General features: G+C 39.0%; 1 protein-coding gene across 12 annotated transcripts in view; it reads left to right on the top strand.

The window, feature by feature from the left end:
* Nucleotides 1-16,281, top strand: part of FGF14 (fibroblast growth factor 14) — a 612,361-nt gene that overhangs the window by 569,798 nt on the left and 26,282 nt on the right. For 2 of the 12 annotated variants that reach the window (XM_042979795.1, XM_042979793.1), the window contains 3 exons: nucleotides 8,738-8,830; nucleotides 12,512-12,610; nucleotides 13,190-13,316. The exons of 9 other annotated variants lie outside the window; for them this stretch is intronic. In XM_042979795.1, coding sequence (XP_042835729.1) covers nucleotides 12,576-12,610; nucleotides 13,190-13,316 — 162 coding nt within the window. In that variant the 5' untranslated portion in view covers nucleotides 8,738-8,830; nucleotides 12,512-12,575. The remainder of the gene's footprint in view (nucleotides 1-8,737; nucleotides 8,831-12,511; nucleotides 12,611-13,189; nucleotides 13,317-16,281) is intronic. One more of the 12 variants, XM_042979803.1, reaches the window with a different exon arrangement.

Genomic DNA, 16,281 nt, shown 5'->3' with positions numbered 1-16,281 from the left:
TTTAAAGACAGCCTGTTCAGAAGGCACATCTGTGAGAACAGTATTGGAAAACTTTTATATCTCCATTCAAAGATGAGTTCGTGTTAATTATATGAAACTGTGGTGGATTAATTAACAAATAACAGTGAATCAGCTTTTAGATTTTGCGGTTAAAACCTTCTTCTGTCACTCTACAGTTCTTAGTTCTATGAAGGTTTCCCATGATGCAATCAACTGTCTGGTCTGGGGAGCATCCCATGTCCTCATCGACACAATAATCCTTCCCTCTTTCAACAACACCTCTTTTCCTGTGAATGTAAGATGCTGCCATATTTTAATATGTTATCTCTTTATTTATTTTATTGAAATCGATCAAAGGCAGGCATCAAATAACATCTTTTTGGTAGCATTATTTTTTAATGTATATGCAAATCAAAATGGTACAAATACTTAACAATTTAAGAATTTCTTAAAAGTTGGTTACCTTTATTTTGTATATATTTTTAAATTATTTATTTGTTTGTTTTGAGAGAGAGAGAGAGCAGGGGATGAACAGAGGAGAAGTAGAGAGAATCCCAAGCTGCCAGCTTGGAGCCCGCTGCCAGCACAGAGCCCGATGTAGGGCCCAAACTCACAATCCATGAGATCATGACCTGAGCCAAAACCAAGACTCAGACGCTTAACCAACTGAGGCACCCAGCACCCTAATTTTTTATATTTTTATTTTGAAAGTCAGAACAATATGTTTTAAAAAAAGAAGTAAAGGGGCGCCTGGGTGGCTCAGTCGGTTAAGCGGCCAACTTCGGCTCAGGTCATGATCTCATGGTCCGTGAGTTCGAGCCCTGCGTCGGGCTCTGTGCTGACAGCTCAGAGCCTGGAACCTGTTTCAGATTCTGTGTCTCCCTCTCGCTGACCCTCCCCTGTTCATGCTCTGTCTCTCTCTGTCTCAAAAATAAATAAAACGTTTAAAAAAAATTAAAAAAAAAGAAGTAAAGACCAAATATGTGCAAAACCTAGAGTTTACAAAACTCAAGATGAAAACTTGAGAGTTTTATCTGAAAAAGTTTGTCAAGCCATGCCTTAACTTCATAGATCAGAGAACGTGACTATATGTTATATATGGGGTACCAAGTAAATAGTCAGTATTGCAACATCCCCAATTGAGTAAAAAGATGTGTGTCTAATGTCCACAATTCAGAGTGAATATAATTTCACTGAAGTTCTCTATGTCGTGTTCAAAGTTTTCATTTGGCTCCCGTGAATGGACTTCTTGTTTAGTAACATTGCTCTACATAAACAGTAATTATCTACCAATGCTCTTGTGTTGATGTTTAGCCTAGCCATAATGAGAAGAAATCTTTTCTCTCCGGTCAATACTTGAAAAAAATAAAGGGCTATTTATCATATTAAATAGTTAAAACTTTGTAGCCCATGGCATTAACCTTTCATCGTGTGTCTTACTACACTCAATGTATTTGCTGAGGCTTCCTTAAACCCTCTTTGTGAAATGTGCATGTGGCAATAGAATGCTAACATGATACTAATGACATACCAACTGAAGATGAGCCTATTGTGAAAACTCTTTCAACCTGTTGGGGAAATATGTAGATCCACAACAATTGCACCAAAACATCTTTCAGCACTACAGCCATGTTAAGATGTTTATGCACTTCTAAGCATCCTCTAAAATTCCTTAGACCCAACATGTATTTCAATATCCCCCACTTTTCAAAAGTTCTGGTTACACAGCTTCACTTTTATGGAAGACTTAACTTAGTACATGTTTTCTCTAACTGAAACAAATACGAAGAGAATTTTCACTTTCATGAAAAAACGGCAAAAAATGGAAATAGCATTCAGCGTTGGTTTCACAGCAAGCCATTGTAGAGGCTGCGGGCATCCCAAGCAGCAGGAGTAGCCCCGCCAAGTTTCTTCCCCAAGAACCACACTCCGCATCTCAAGATCAGACCACCAGAGCTTTTACTGTGTCTGTGAGCATCTGGGCTTTATGTCGATTTATTTTGTGCATCTGTTAGCAAGATGTATTCTAAGGTATCAGAAAACCTAAGAGAGGTGACATTTTGGGTCTGGGAATGCTCAAAAAATTTTCCGTATACGTTAATGGTAATTGTTTCTTCACTTTACACCATTTCAACATACAAAAGTTTTCATAAAAACGCTCTACTTTCAGATACTAGGGGAAACCTGTATATTGGCAGTTTAAAAATGCTTTTGGTGCATTGCTTTTATTTTCATTTGGTTTCAGATCTGTTTCTATTTCTTATTGTTTGTTGTGTATTTCCCCAGTAAGTTCCTTGATAGTCGGTTCTATGTCAGTATCTGATTTCAAATAATATTCCTGGCACAGTGCAATATTTGAGTACTGTTAAATAGGTTGTTTAGAAATGTTTATTCTATCCACGTTTTTCAAATCAACAAAAAAGATTTTAAACTATCATGGTTGATATCTAATCATCATATTAAGTCATTGTAGGTTTTTTAAGCTTCTTACTTGGTATTTTAGACTATGCAATTTAATAGTAATTACTTACCAATATAGAATATACATGCTTTCTTGTAGTTACAGAAACTTCATACAAGAAAATAATTAGAGGGGAATGTTTTGTCTAATTGATAATTTAACTCTTCTCAACTCTGAGGTTAGACAATAGGACTAACACAAATATTTCAGGCTATTTCTTTTTACAGTGTAGTATTTAACTTTTTAATTATCGAATACAATTTAACTTGTCACATACTATTCAAATGTTTGTTTCAATAAGACCCACTTATAAGATAATACTTAATATTCCAGTTAAAATACTTGAATACCTTTAAGTTTTACTAATATGCACTGTGATGAGATGGATATGCAAACATATGGCTGGGGCACCTGGATCGCTCCGTCGGTTGAGCATCCAACTTCAGCTAAGGTCATGACCTCATGGTTGTGAGTTCGAGCCCCACATCAGGCTTGCTGCTGTCAGCTCAGAGCCCGCTTCGGTCCTGTCCCTCTCTCTCTTTGCCCTGCTCATGCACTCTCTCTCTCTTTCTCTCTCTCTCTCTTTCTCTCAAAAATAAACATTAAAAAAGAAGAAATTAAACAAATATATGGCAAAGATGACAAAATTACTGATACCGTTTATTCTGAATATATCAACACACATAGGCCAACTAGTGAATAGTTTGGACAAAAGTTCTGGTCAGATTCAACCATTCATAAAGGATTCTACCATCTTGAATGTAGGAAAATTCGCAGGAATAAAAACCTCAACACAAATGTACTCTTAGGGGCGCCTGAGTGACTCAGTTGGTTGAGCATCCAGCTCTTGATTTCAGCTCAGGTCATGTTCTCATGGTTCACTGGTTTGGGCCCTCAGTTGGGCGCAAAGCCTATTTGGGATTCTGTCTCTCCCTCTCTCTCTGACCTTCCCTCACTCACATTCTCTCTCTCCCCCCACCCTCTCTCTCTCAATAAATAAATAAATAAATAATCTTTAAAAATGTACTTTAAAAAAAACATTTTCTTTCTATGTGGATATTTGTCACATTTTTAAATGCTCGATGCACTCTATTTGGAGTAAAATGTTTTTTAAGGATGCATGGTTCTAAAAATAACAGATATTTTATCTTATGTGCAGTTAGAGACCTCCCTGCTCACACCAAAATGTCTACATATTGTTGACTTTTATGATTTCCTTTTATGTTCATTTTAGAAACAACAGTGTTTTTCTTCTAAATTGCAAAAGCAATAAAATATAAATGTGGGCATCAAAGAGGAAATGAGAAAGATATTTTAGACCATGAGGATATAGTCTCAATTTTGTATGTAAAAGTACCTCATTTGTATAACAAGATACTTAAATTTAAATCCACACTTAAAAATGTAAAAAAAGGCAATATAATCTTTTCTAGAAGAAAGCATTTGGTAACAAAAGTGACTATTTTCCTTTTTCTGTTTGGTTGGTTAATCTGGAGAGGCTTGTCCTCAAAGGGTCTCCAAAGGGTAGCATGATGATAGTGATTTTATTATTGTCTTTAGACCCTCACCCCCTTATTTCCACTAGTCTGGAAGGACAAGTCTCTCTACCCCCAACTGTGGCCCCAAATCAATGATATTGCTAACTTTGATCCAGATCTCATTCCATGATCTTCTATTTCCCCCCATTTGGATTGAAGTCATATTGGGGTAAAACAATGCAATCATACTGCATGAGTTTGTAACAGAGATTCAGTGAATTTAGAGCTTATTCTTCGATATGATTTGTATTTTCAATTTAGCGCTTTCAGACAATCATTTAACATTCTTTGCTTCAGCCTATCTGCTTCTAGTATAGAAAGCCTTGCTTTATATTGGTAGTTCTCAACTGGGGGCTGCACTTCAGAAACCCTGGGGAGCCTTAAAGAAAAAGAAAAAAAGTATGACCTAGTATCACACCAGACCAATTAAATTGGAATCTCCAGGTGCTAGCATTCTGGTCTCAGTATTTAAAACAGTTCTCCGGGTGATTCTCAAATGCAGTGATGGTGGCCAACCGTGGCACCATACAATAGAACAGGCGGCTTCCTTATAAGTATTAATCATAGTCTATATTAATTCATCATCACATAGGTGTCCAGAAAAAAAATTAGAACAACAGGAGAGAGATGTAAAGCCTGCAATGATTTAGGGCACTTGGGAAGAGCTCTCGTTTTATCCCTTGTCGATGTAAATGGAGAGGATAAACAGACAAAAATTCCAGCAGAGTGATAAATTGCATTTCTAGCTCAGTAAAGTAAGGACTGTCATGTTGGAGATAGGAAAATTCTCCTTTTTTATTGAGGATATGCCTAACATAGGCTACAAGAGAGCACGCTCCCCTCAGTCCTGGTGTTGGTTTCCTTAGGCTGCTGTAAAATAATACCACACACATGGAAGAGCTTAAAGCACCCGGAATTTATTTCCTCACAGTTCTGGAGGCCAGGTATCTGAAATCCAGGTGTCTGTGTGCTTGGTTCTTTCTGGAGGCTTTAGGAAGAATCGGCCTCATGCCTTTCTCCTGGCTTCTAGTGGTTGCTGGCCATCCTGGGCATTCGTTGGCTTGTGGATCCAGCTTCCCAATCTCTGTCTCCATCTTCACATGGCCTCCTCCCCTCTGTGTGTGTCTATGTCTTCATGTGTCCTTCTCTTATAAGGATGTCAGTTGTATTGGGGGCCCACCCTCATCCAGTGTGACCTGAATTCAACTTAATTAATTACATCTGCAAAGACCCTGCATCCAAATCACGTCCCATTGTGAAATTCCAAGTGGACATGAATTTTGGGAGGACGCTGTTGAGCCCTCATATTACTTGCCTTCTCTGTAGCTTTTGATGTTGTTCAACACTTTTCCTAATTCTCCCACACATGTCTTCTGTGTATATTTTGCATCTTTTGCTTACTTCTGTCATAATGCCGCTAACAACACACTGCAAAAGTCCGTTGTATACCTTTTTCTCCCACGGTTTGTGAAATCCTTGAGAGCAGGTGGGAATGACTTATTCAGGTTTGTCTGTGAACATCTAGCACCTGTGCTGGTTCATGCAAGTCTTTGGTAAGCACTGGAAGAAAGGGAGAGGGAGAGAGAAAGAGAGAGAGAGAAGAATGCGTGGCCACTCACTTGCATACAGCACAAGGTATAAGCCTGCCCCACAGGGAACATCATCAGGAAACATCAGCGTACCTTCCCTTGGTGAGCCTCTTGAAAATATTTTTTTTTAATATTGGTATTCGTTACCCATGTCAAATATCTTATACTTGAAATATAGTGTGCTATCTAGTACAGTGTCTAGTTGTACAAATGTAGATCCAAGTCAATGGCTAGTGAGACCTGTTTTTCAAATTACTGAACCTCATGACTTTTGGAAACATATTCTCCATAGATTTATTTAAGAAGTAAAAGGCTTCTATGTGTGTTCAGTAAGCTTTGTTTTATATGCTGATCCATCTATGTGATTGTCCATTCCATAACTTAGGAATCTGTAGGGTAAAACATTGACTTGGCAGATAGAGATTCTATCAGAGAAAAAGTGGGAACATATAGCAGGTAATAGAAGCTTCTCTTATCTTCTAAAACATTTTGAGGGTTGGGAGCAAAGCATCATTTTACTACTATTATCCTAATCTATGGCAATGGTATAAGTGACTAACATCTTCAGTTGTTGGATCATGCCATTTAGAGGCTTTATGGATTTACAGCCTTTGGCCAAGTAGGATTTTGCACATAATTGTCATATACAGGAGGTTTTCAAGCTATTTTTCTGGGTTTTTTCTTTTGTCTGAGTTTTCTGGTAGCCACTGCTTTCATATATATTGTAAAATGTATGAACCAAACCAAAATGGAACGATGAGAGCTGTTGACTCACAAAATGCCAATTATATATTGTGTGGACAAAGCATCACTTTATGGCAGATACAGGGAGAATCTAGATGGGGGAAATTACTGTCTAGGAGTGATTATATTGAACCCTGGGGTATGGCTATCACTTTGGCATATTAAAATGCTAATTCTCACTCAAGGTCAAATTAAACTCCACATAAGCAGTTTAAAAATTTGGAATTATTTACCTAAAAAAAGTACATTTGAGGTTATTTGGAAATAAATACTTTGAAAATTTTCCAGATTCTCTTAGTTCAATTTTGTCCATCTTGTTTCTAAATAGTGACATTACTTTAGAGCAATTATTAACCTGGGATGATTTTGTAACCCCCGTCCTGCTGAAGTCCAGCTCTAGCAGGTCCAGGGGTTCCCGAAGGATGAACGGTATCAGCGAAAAAGTGAAAAAAAAAAATAATAAATAAATAAATAAATAAATAAATAAAAATGGATACAGACAACAGCAGTGTGTTGAACTGGCCACTTTATTGTGGCAAACATGGCATTATATTTGTTAGCAATTTCCTTGAAGTGTACATCATCTATGTTTTCTGGAATTACCTAATTCTAAAAATGTTCCTATGTGTAATCACCCTTTAAGGAATAACATGGTTATTTTCTCATAACGTTCCCTCCTGCCCTTTGCTTATTGATTAATTTCTTCATATTATTTTCATTATGTATCTACATTTATCTATAATCTATAAAGCATTTGCTTTGCTGTTTTCATGAAAGGTCACCTATCCCTCAACACCTCAAGTGGAACAGTTACAGGGACATGACCTCTTAGTTGTTTCCCTGAACCACTTGTGGCTTGAGGAACAAAAGTGTTCGCCTGGGTCCGAGGTGCTAGAAGGGAGCCAAGAGCGCTTTAGGAGCCCACGCCTTATACATTCTCAGAGAGACAATGCACCTAGGAACTAATGAACCATTCTGTACTTTAACCGACTAGGTTCAATCATCATCTGGAATGCCTCCTGGGGGCCAAGTGGGCCTAGGGGTTGGAGTAACTTGTGCCCATAGATACACTCCTTTGTTGCCGGAGTGGGGCTTTTAAATCCATTTATTCCTCCTTTGCTGGCAAATGTATGAGGCTATCCTTCCTTTAGGTAGAGGAGTCTTTATAGGGGGTGGCAAGGGCTAAATGTAGGGCCGCACAATTTCCTTGCAGAACCTTATTTTCTTTCCCCAATAGTTCTTTTCCCAGGGGGCCTGTCGAGGGCAATTCCCCAACAGACAACTCCCCAGGTACTTTTATTAAGGCCAAATTACATAAAAGCGGGAGTACAAGAAGCTTCACTGTCGGTGGGCCGCCCTGTAGTCCCGATCCGTCCACCACCTGGGCCCTGCCATCAGGCTGGTTGGATGGCTAGGCTTCTGGCACGGCCCCTGGGGGACGTTAGGCAATACTTGGAGACACCTTTGATTAATACAACTCAGGACAGAGATACAGATGGCATCTCATGGGTAGAGGCCAGGAATGCTGCTAAACATCTTTCAGTGCAGAAGACAAGCCCCACAGCAAAGAATTATCTGGTCCAAAATGTCAGTGGTGCCAAGGCTGAGATCCTCTGCTTTAGAATAAGCACAGAGAATGAGGAAGCTGGCCCCCAGGCTTGTCAATATCATGCATTGTTACTTACGGTTTGGGGGACTCTTCTAAACCAGGGGCAAAGATAGGGTTGGGACCTCACTGGTGAGCTACCATTTTCCTTCTCTTTCACTCTGCTCCACACCTCGAGATAATCAAGAGCTTAACTGCTCCAATTTGCTTGACAATTAACAAACACTTTCTCGCCATTATACATTCATCTTCACGATTCTGGGAGGTTGTGGGGACAGGTACTAAAATTGCCACATGCAAATTGGAACACTGAAGCTTGGAACAGCTTTGAGACCCGCTAAAGGGAGGAAGCAGGTCAGTGGAAGTAGTCCCTGGGCTCTGGCAACAGCAGAGAGCCTTGTCTGTAGAAATGTAAGAAATAATAATAAAACCAACTAAAATTTTCTCTGCTTTTTATTACCATTCTGAACAATGTCAGGGAAGAAACACTTTTTCCAATGAGACAGACCTCTTACCAGCCCTCCTACCTTGGTCCATCACTGCTTTAGGAGGGTAGGTATGTCAACCCTAAATGAAACTGGAGAGGCATTAGGAATGCATTGATGTAAGACCAAATCTCACATCTCAAGTCTCTACACACAAGCTCCTGCACTATTCCAGTCTAAAGCTTATAACTGAAGTATTATGCTATTTTAGGGAAAGAAGTAGATCCTTAAAATCCAATAGGTTGGGCAGATTACATATTAATAGTGGTACATCGGGTCCAATTGAGTCAACCAATCTTTTTTACTCCAATCAGTGATACCGAAATCTCTTCCTGACTTTCTGTTGGCTTTGCCACAGCTGGGGACGACTGGCTGGGAAACATTACAGGTCTTCTGTTTTGTCACAGGTAAAATAGTGTGTTATAACTATGATCACAGTTCCCTGTGCTGTGCCTTTCATGTCCCCAATCATTGCTTTTTCACATTCCAGCTCCACCAAGCTCTCTAGGCCAAGTGTTCTCACTTCTGTGCATTTTACAAACTTCCACCAGACCCCATTGTCCTATGTTGACTCTCCTTGTGATGAGAAGGAGAAATGGCAGTTGGTAGCCTGAGAGACAACCTCTGACCTTTTCACGAAGGGACAGAAGGCTAGAGGCTGGATTCAGGCTGTGCGTTTGGTGCAGCTCTAAGAGATATTCCCCATGGCTGTGTCAGCAGCCTGCCAAAGTACAACTCGTTGACTAGCATGAAAATATTCCTCAGGGAAAGAGGAAAAATATGACAAGGCAGGAGGTAGGATTTGACGTGATACAGATTTGGGAAAATGAAATGTGACAATTGCTAATGCTGTGCAGTTCAATGGAAACTGGCACATTGCAGACTCCCAACAGGTATTGAAGTGTAAAAAAAGCATTCAGTTGTGTTGATTACACTATGATTAACTCCATCTAACTAGGAGAGCATTTACAACAGTGTCTTATGGGTCAAGTTGTTTAGATCTTGCCATTTCCAGAATGTCTTCAGAGGCACCTGGGTGGCTCAGTTGGTTAAGCACTGAACTCAGTTGTTCAAGCACAAGTTGACTCTTGAACACAGCTCAGGTTATGATCTCACGGTTCACGGGATTGGGATTTGTCGGGCTCTGTGCTGACAGCCTAGAGCCTGCTTGGGATTTTCTCTCTTTCTCTGAACCTGTGTGTGTGTGTGTGTGTGTGTGTGTGTGTGTGTGTGTGTGTGTATGTGCCTCCCCGACCCTCCCTTTCTCCCCCCTCACTCAAAACAAACAAACAAACATGAATAAAATGTCTTCAGCCATGTTACCAGTAACCACACAGATGAACACCAGCTGACTCAGTTGGCGTTCTATTTGTACGTGTTACCTAAAGTTGTATTTCTTGTTAGTCTTTGAATGGATAGATTAAAACGTGTGGAGTGAAAAGCACAATGATGCCTGCCTTATACTTTACTTGAGTATAATGCTTCTACCAAAAGCTATTTTGTTATAACAAATTAGTGAATTTATTGTTCGCAATTTCAAACTCACTCAGAAAGTCTAGACTTTACACAATGGGATTTGAAGAGTTCATTGAAGATTTTACCCAGCTGAAGGCAAATATCACTAATTTCCTATTTAAGGCATGCTATTTCAAAACATTGTTATTACTGTGTGAGATTTAATGCAGTACTCTGTAACTTGACCCTGTCAAGGTAAACACACATCTCTAAGCTTTTTCAAAACCTTTTTAAGAGTGCTATTAGGAATCAGACAAAATGACCCTACCATTTGGGTTTCAGCTTCCTTGAGTTTATTCAAGTCTCGTAGCTATGGAACAACCTAGAATGCTTTATCTACAGTACAATACGGTATGTCATATTGCTTCCTACACAGATCAAGAATACATACCATTTTGTGCTCATTGTCACCTGCAATCAGAGTCAAAATGACAAGAGTTAGTAGATTTCTCCCCAATGCTAACTCTTCGTCAGTTTGTCTCAGTGACTCTTCTGTTGGGGTATTTCCCCAGAGATGGGAGATTTTAACTGTGATTTCGAGCCATTGGGTTGTGAATTAAATATTTGCAGAGAAATGCAGAGAAATAGAATTCTATTCTACTAGAATAGAAAGGCTCTTCATTGCTGTGTACTTGACCAAGAAACCTAAATAAGCATGTGTCTGCCATTGGCTTTCCTGTAGCACTCAGAACACTGAACGACTCTTGATAGAAGGAACCCATGGTCAGGTAGGTTCCAAACCTTGATCTTTTCCTTGGCTGGCCAAGTGACAGACAGTAGTCACTTGGGTCTTTAAAATATGCCAAAGTACAACAGAGATTGTGGTATGAATATATCTTTATCTTTTTTCAACTAGCTAGAAAATTTCTGTATATGTCATTATCTTGTGTTGTTTTTTTCCCCCGTCATTTTTAAACATTATATAAACTAGAATGGAGAGTTTGGTTTATGCCTTCCCCCTACAAGTTCTGTGATTTATTTGGAGATTCACAAAATGTATTTATTTCAGTTAAACGTTATTTTGGATAGTGCCTGAGTGGCTCAGTCAGTTGGGCATCTGACTTCGGCTCAGGTCATGATCTTGTGGTTTGTGAGTTTGAGCCCCACCTTGGGCTCTGTGCTGACAGCTCAGAGCCTGGAGCCTGCCTCAGATTCTGTGTCTCCCTCTGTCTGCCCCTCCCCCCATTCATATTCTGTCTCCCTCTCTGAAAAACAAATAAAACATTACAAAAAAATTTTAATTTATTTTTAGTACAAATTAAACACACAAATATACAGCATTATTTTGTTGTTTTTATATAACAAATGTCACTGATTTAAGGCCTCCGGCTTTAGAAGTCTTTGTGAATAAATAATACTAGAAAAGGAATGTACCTAATTTATATTTTGGTCTGAGAGGTAAGATTACTATATTAGAATTGTAAGGCATAAATTCTCAATAGAGGGTTGAGTGAAATAATGCAATTTTTTCTCTTTCAAGACAATAATTAATTCTACAAAGTACCAAATGTGCTGACTTTGAATTTTTTGTAATGCCTTTTAATTTATTCAACAAATGCTCTTCAAATACTAGTTAAAGACCATTGTAGATGCTTAGGATACCAGTGAATAAATAAAATCACTGCTATCCTAAAGTTGAAATTCTAGTGAAAAGAGGCAAACAACAAACAAGTTGAAAGAAACACACACAGTGAGGATTGACAAGAGAAAAAGAAAGCAATGTAAACAAGATAGGGCATGTGAGGGATGAGAGGAGGGGTATATTTTATAAAGGGTGATTCTGAAAGACTAAGCAGGAGATATTTGAGCAGAGACATGAAGAACATGGAGTAGGGTGGGCCTTGTGGGTATGAGTGGAAGAGCATTCAGAGTAATGCTATATATAAAGGAAATAGCAAATACAAAGGCCCATAGAGAAGTATTAAAATGATAGAATAATCAGAAGAGAGCCACCCATCTTAGCTCAGGCTACTATAATAAAACATCATAGACTATGTGGTTTAAACTACAGATATTTATTTCTCAGAGTTCTTGGGGCTGGAATTCCAAAACCAGGGTGCCAGCATGGTCAGTTTCTGGTGAGACCTCTCTTCCTGGCTGGCAGATGGCTCCCTTTTCATGGTGTTCTCCCATGACCTTTCCTCAGTATGAGTGCATGGAGCATGTTCTCAGGTCTCTTCCTCCTCTTTGAAGGACACCAATCCCATCCTGAGGGGATGTGCTCACCTAAACCTCATTACCTTCCAAAGGCTTCATCTCCAAGTCACATCACACTGGAAATTAGGACTTCAACATATTAGCTGGAGGAGGCATGAACATCCAGTCCATATACCACCTACAATGACCATTCATCAAATGCTTGACCTCTCTTTCCTACCACATTAATGACACATGGTTTTCTCCCTTCTGATCATGAACTTCTATGTTACATCTCAGACAGCTGACAGAAAATACTTTCTTATGTAAGTTTTATTTGCTGGCCCTTGCTGTTGAAGGTGTATGGAACTATATAAACTGAGAATGTTATCTTCTCTCTAATACCTGTGTTATTTTCGCATCATCTAACATCTCAGAGTGAGGAACCAAGACCTGAAGGTTTAAGGATAGATGTAGACTGGATTGATTTGTGAAGAATGAATGGAGTTATCCTTTTCACATAGGCTGAAAGGCAGGTAAGATACATGGAGATTAAATTATCCATTAGGACACAAAGAGTCTTAATTACAAATACATGTTTCATTCTTGTCATTGACCTGTGTCATATCCTTATGAAGTCATGAGTTGAGTTAAAAACAACTTTAGGTGTTATTTAGAAGAAATTTCTCAGATAGGCAGGCTCAGCAAACATTACAACTGCCAATCTACTTCCCAAGTAGGTCATCTAGTTAGTGAGTGCTCAGAGAAGTGCAGTTTTAACAGTAGTTGTTACAAGTAGAGCCTAACTAAGGTTGTATATTCTAGGCTGGGCAGTTGTATAGCCCTCTGTTGAGTCATTGAGCCTACCATCAGCTACACACCTCTGATGTGTTTCAGATTCTCTTCTCTATGAGTATCCCATCAGGGACTTGTGAAGAGTGAACTTGGACCCAGGGCCAGGACTTCATTTTTATTCTCTGTGAATCTCATTATATCTAACCTATCACTCCAACTTCTTAGAATCTTTTTAGATCTAGATTCTATCATTCAATATATTTACCAAGACTCTTAGCCTCATGATATCTTCAATTTGCTTAATATCTCATGTTCACTAGGAAAAGTGTTAAAGTGGATTGGATACAAGATGGAACTTTATGTCTGGCTACTATCAGCCCTGCTCACGTTGATACAGATTCAAGATCTTTAGATGAGATCATGCAAGCTATTGTTCACTTCCAGCAGGTAAATTCCCTAGTCACAGGTCTCATGTGCTGTACTTCATATGCCTCATGGATGCCTTCATATGCCACAGTCTGGCAATCCTCTTGAAAGAAATTAGGAGCGTCTGAAATAATTTCTTCTGTTGTACATTTCTAGGTTTTATGGATATTTACAGTTTTCATTTATTCACAAACCATACCTTTCGATAATCAATTCTAGATTTTTTGCTCAGACCATACAATGACATAACTAGCATATAGTTAAAGGATCCATTTTTTCTTATTTTGAAATGTAGAACTGTCTTGATTTTCCAGTGTTACTATTGATTTCCACAGATCTACAAAGACCAGGGATGGTGTGTGAGTTGTTTTTCTGATAAAACAGAAAACTATTAATAGTTAAACACTAGTATTTGTTGGAATTCATTTTGTTCCCCAGGTGACCTTCAAAATTTAACAATAGGAAACTAGAAATCTTGTCATTAAAATAGTAAATGAAATTTAACATAATATTGTCACTTGCCATTTAACAGTATTAGAATTTTTCGGGGAAGTCCTAGAGTTTGTTCAAGCCATTGTTTTAAGAAAAAATTAAAGTAGTAGGGCCTTGGCTTTCTATGGCCCTGATTTTTTTAGACTTCCTTTTGAACAGTGAGTGTGATTGGTCATTTTCTAGAGGGCAGTCATAACTTTTTAACATAAATTTTTTGGAATTGGGTCTATAATTCCAACACCCTCTTTATTATTTTTTAATGTTTATTTATTTATTTATTTAGAGAGAGAGTGAGCAGGGGAGGGGCAGAGAGAGGGAGAGAGAGAATCCCAAGCGAGCTCCATGCTGTCAGTGCAGAGTCCAATGTGGGGCTCAAAACCATGAACCATGAGATCATGACCTGAGCTGAAACCAAGAGTTGGATGCTTAACTGACTTAGTCACCCAGAGGCTCCATCCCTTCATTTTAATAGAAGATGAAAAATCAGAAGATAAGGCTTTATTGTACTCATCAAGGAAATTAAGATAGAGAAATATTATAAAATTGGTTATAGGGCTACAATTTATGTAATTCCTACCTTAGCCTCAATAAAATGATTTTTCAAGATACCCAGCAGTGAAATTGATTTTGCAAACTACCATTTACAGGTACTAGATATTCTTTTTGTAAACCAAGAGTGTGTAATTCAGATTTAGAGATAAAACATATGTAGTAATAAATATGACAGAACTCAGAACATGGCCATTATTATTATAATACAATTATAAGACCATTATCAGGAAAACTCAGAGAATTTTTCAATATAGTTGGGACATTATAGAGGGATTTGTGGAGCAGGTGGCATGATGTGAGGCTTGAAACATTGTGGTTGTTGAAGGTAAGAACTTTTTGGTGGAAGGAAACATGGTAATGAGAAAGTGCCATGTCCTGGCAGGGGTGAGGTAGAAGAAATCAAAGAAAAATAATCTTAGCAGGCAATTAGCATACAATAGATGCTCCATAAGTACCTGTTAGCATTTTAATGACTACACGGATGGATGAGATGGTTGGTTAAGGCAGTTTCTGTGTATTGTATGTCAAAAGAAATTTAGAGTTTGTGCTTGAAGGTGCGGGAGCCACTGATGGCTTTTGATCAAGGGAACAGCAGGAACAGTGCTTTGAGCACCCAAAGCATTGGAAAGCCATTTTAAAGATACACTTTATGCTTACTTCTCATAGATTTTCTTAGCACTTTAAATCTTCCTGTGATACTGTTTATGAAAATTATCATGTGAATAGGCAACATTTGACAACAGGTGTTGATAGAGAGAATATTAAGTCACCAGACAATCCGAAGTCTTAGACAAAAGCCTTTTTAAGAAAAGGTAGAAGAGAGACGAGCAGTGAACATAGAATAAGCCCCAAAGAGATGTATTTTATTTTCCAGACTCCAGGGACTGAAATGGTTCCAAAGAATTTAATTGGCATAGTCTTGCCTTTCATTCTAGGTACTGGTTCATATTTCACTCAGATTTATCTCTGTCAAAAAGTTTCATCCAAGGACACTTTGTCACCCTACCTTGACTAAAGAAGTAGATTTTCCCCTGAGCTGCTGGTGCCATAGTCTGTGCAAAAAGAACCATTCACATCACCCCTATTTTGGTATTAGATGAAGAGACATGAGATTTCCCTGGCAGTTGGGAAATCCTTTTCCCCATTAGGATTTTATTAGGTTATTTAGCAGCCACTAAGTTTAGCCCAAAAGAAGAGGTGGAAGCAGCCTCTGAGTGTTCTAGGCTGATCCTTCCACTTATCTAAATTCCATTTCTGCTTCTACAGAAAAGAGCCAGATAATAAATCTGATCCTCTCTCCTCCACGGTGATAGCTCCCACCCAAGGGAATTTATTCTAAGACCAAATAGGATGGGATCTTGAGGATTGGGAAGTGTCTTAGACATCATCGAGTCCTTCCTCTCAAGTTTACAGCCGAGTAAAAGATTAAATTATTTCCCTGAAAGTAACGCACGTAGAAAGGTCTCTTGTAAAATTAAAATAAGTCAGACAAATTGTTCACTAAATGAAGAACACCTGCCTCACAGCCTAGGGATCAGAGGTTTGGCAGGGTGTCGAACACCTTGAGATAACCAAGCCCTGAGTCCAACCAGGAGCAGTCTGCATATGAGAATGTGCCATTGATGCCATTTTCACTGACCATTGACTGTGCACTGATGCCATGATGGTCCTTAGCCACCGTGATCACTCTCTGACTCACCACCGCGGTCTCTACTCCACCCTGCCTCCCAGTACACTGGGCCTGTGCTTCATTCCCTCTGTATTCAGACTTCTATGTGAGAGTATCCAACTGGCTACCATAGCTCATATGCGATGACTTAGTGGCGAGGGCAGGGAGAAGGGGACAGGGAGGTGGGTGGAGTGGTGAGAAGGTGAGTCCCTTCCCCTTGCCTATCTTGAGATTCTCTCCAAATTTGGAGTAGTTACAACAACAAGGACACAG

Source organism: Panthera tigris, chromosome A1, assembly GCF_018350195.1.
Source record: "Panthera tigris isolate Pti1 chromosome A1, P.tigris_Pti1_mat1.1, whole genome shotgun sequence".
Taxonomy (NCBI): domain Eukaryota; kingdom Metazoa; phylum Chordata; class Mammalia; order Carnivora; family Felidae; genus Panthera; species Panthera tigris.
The sequence above is the reverse complement of the archived record's forward strand: the minus strand, read 5'-3'. Positions and strand labels throughout refer to the sequence as shown.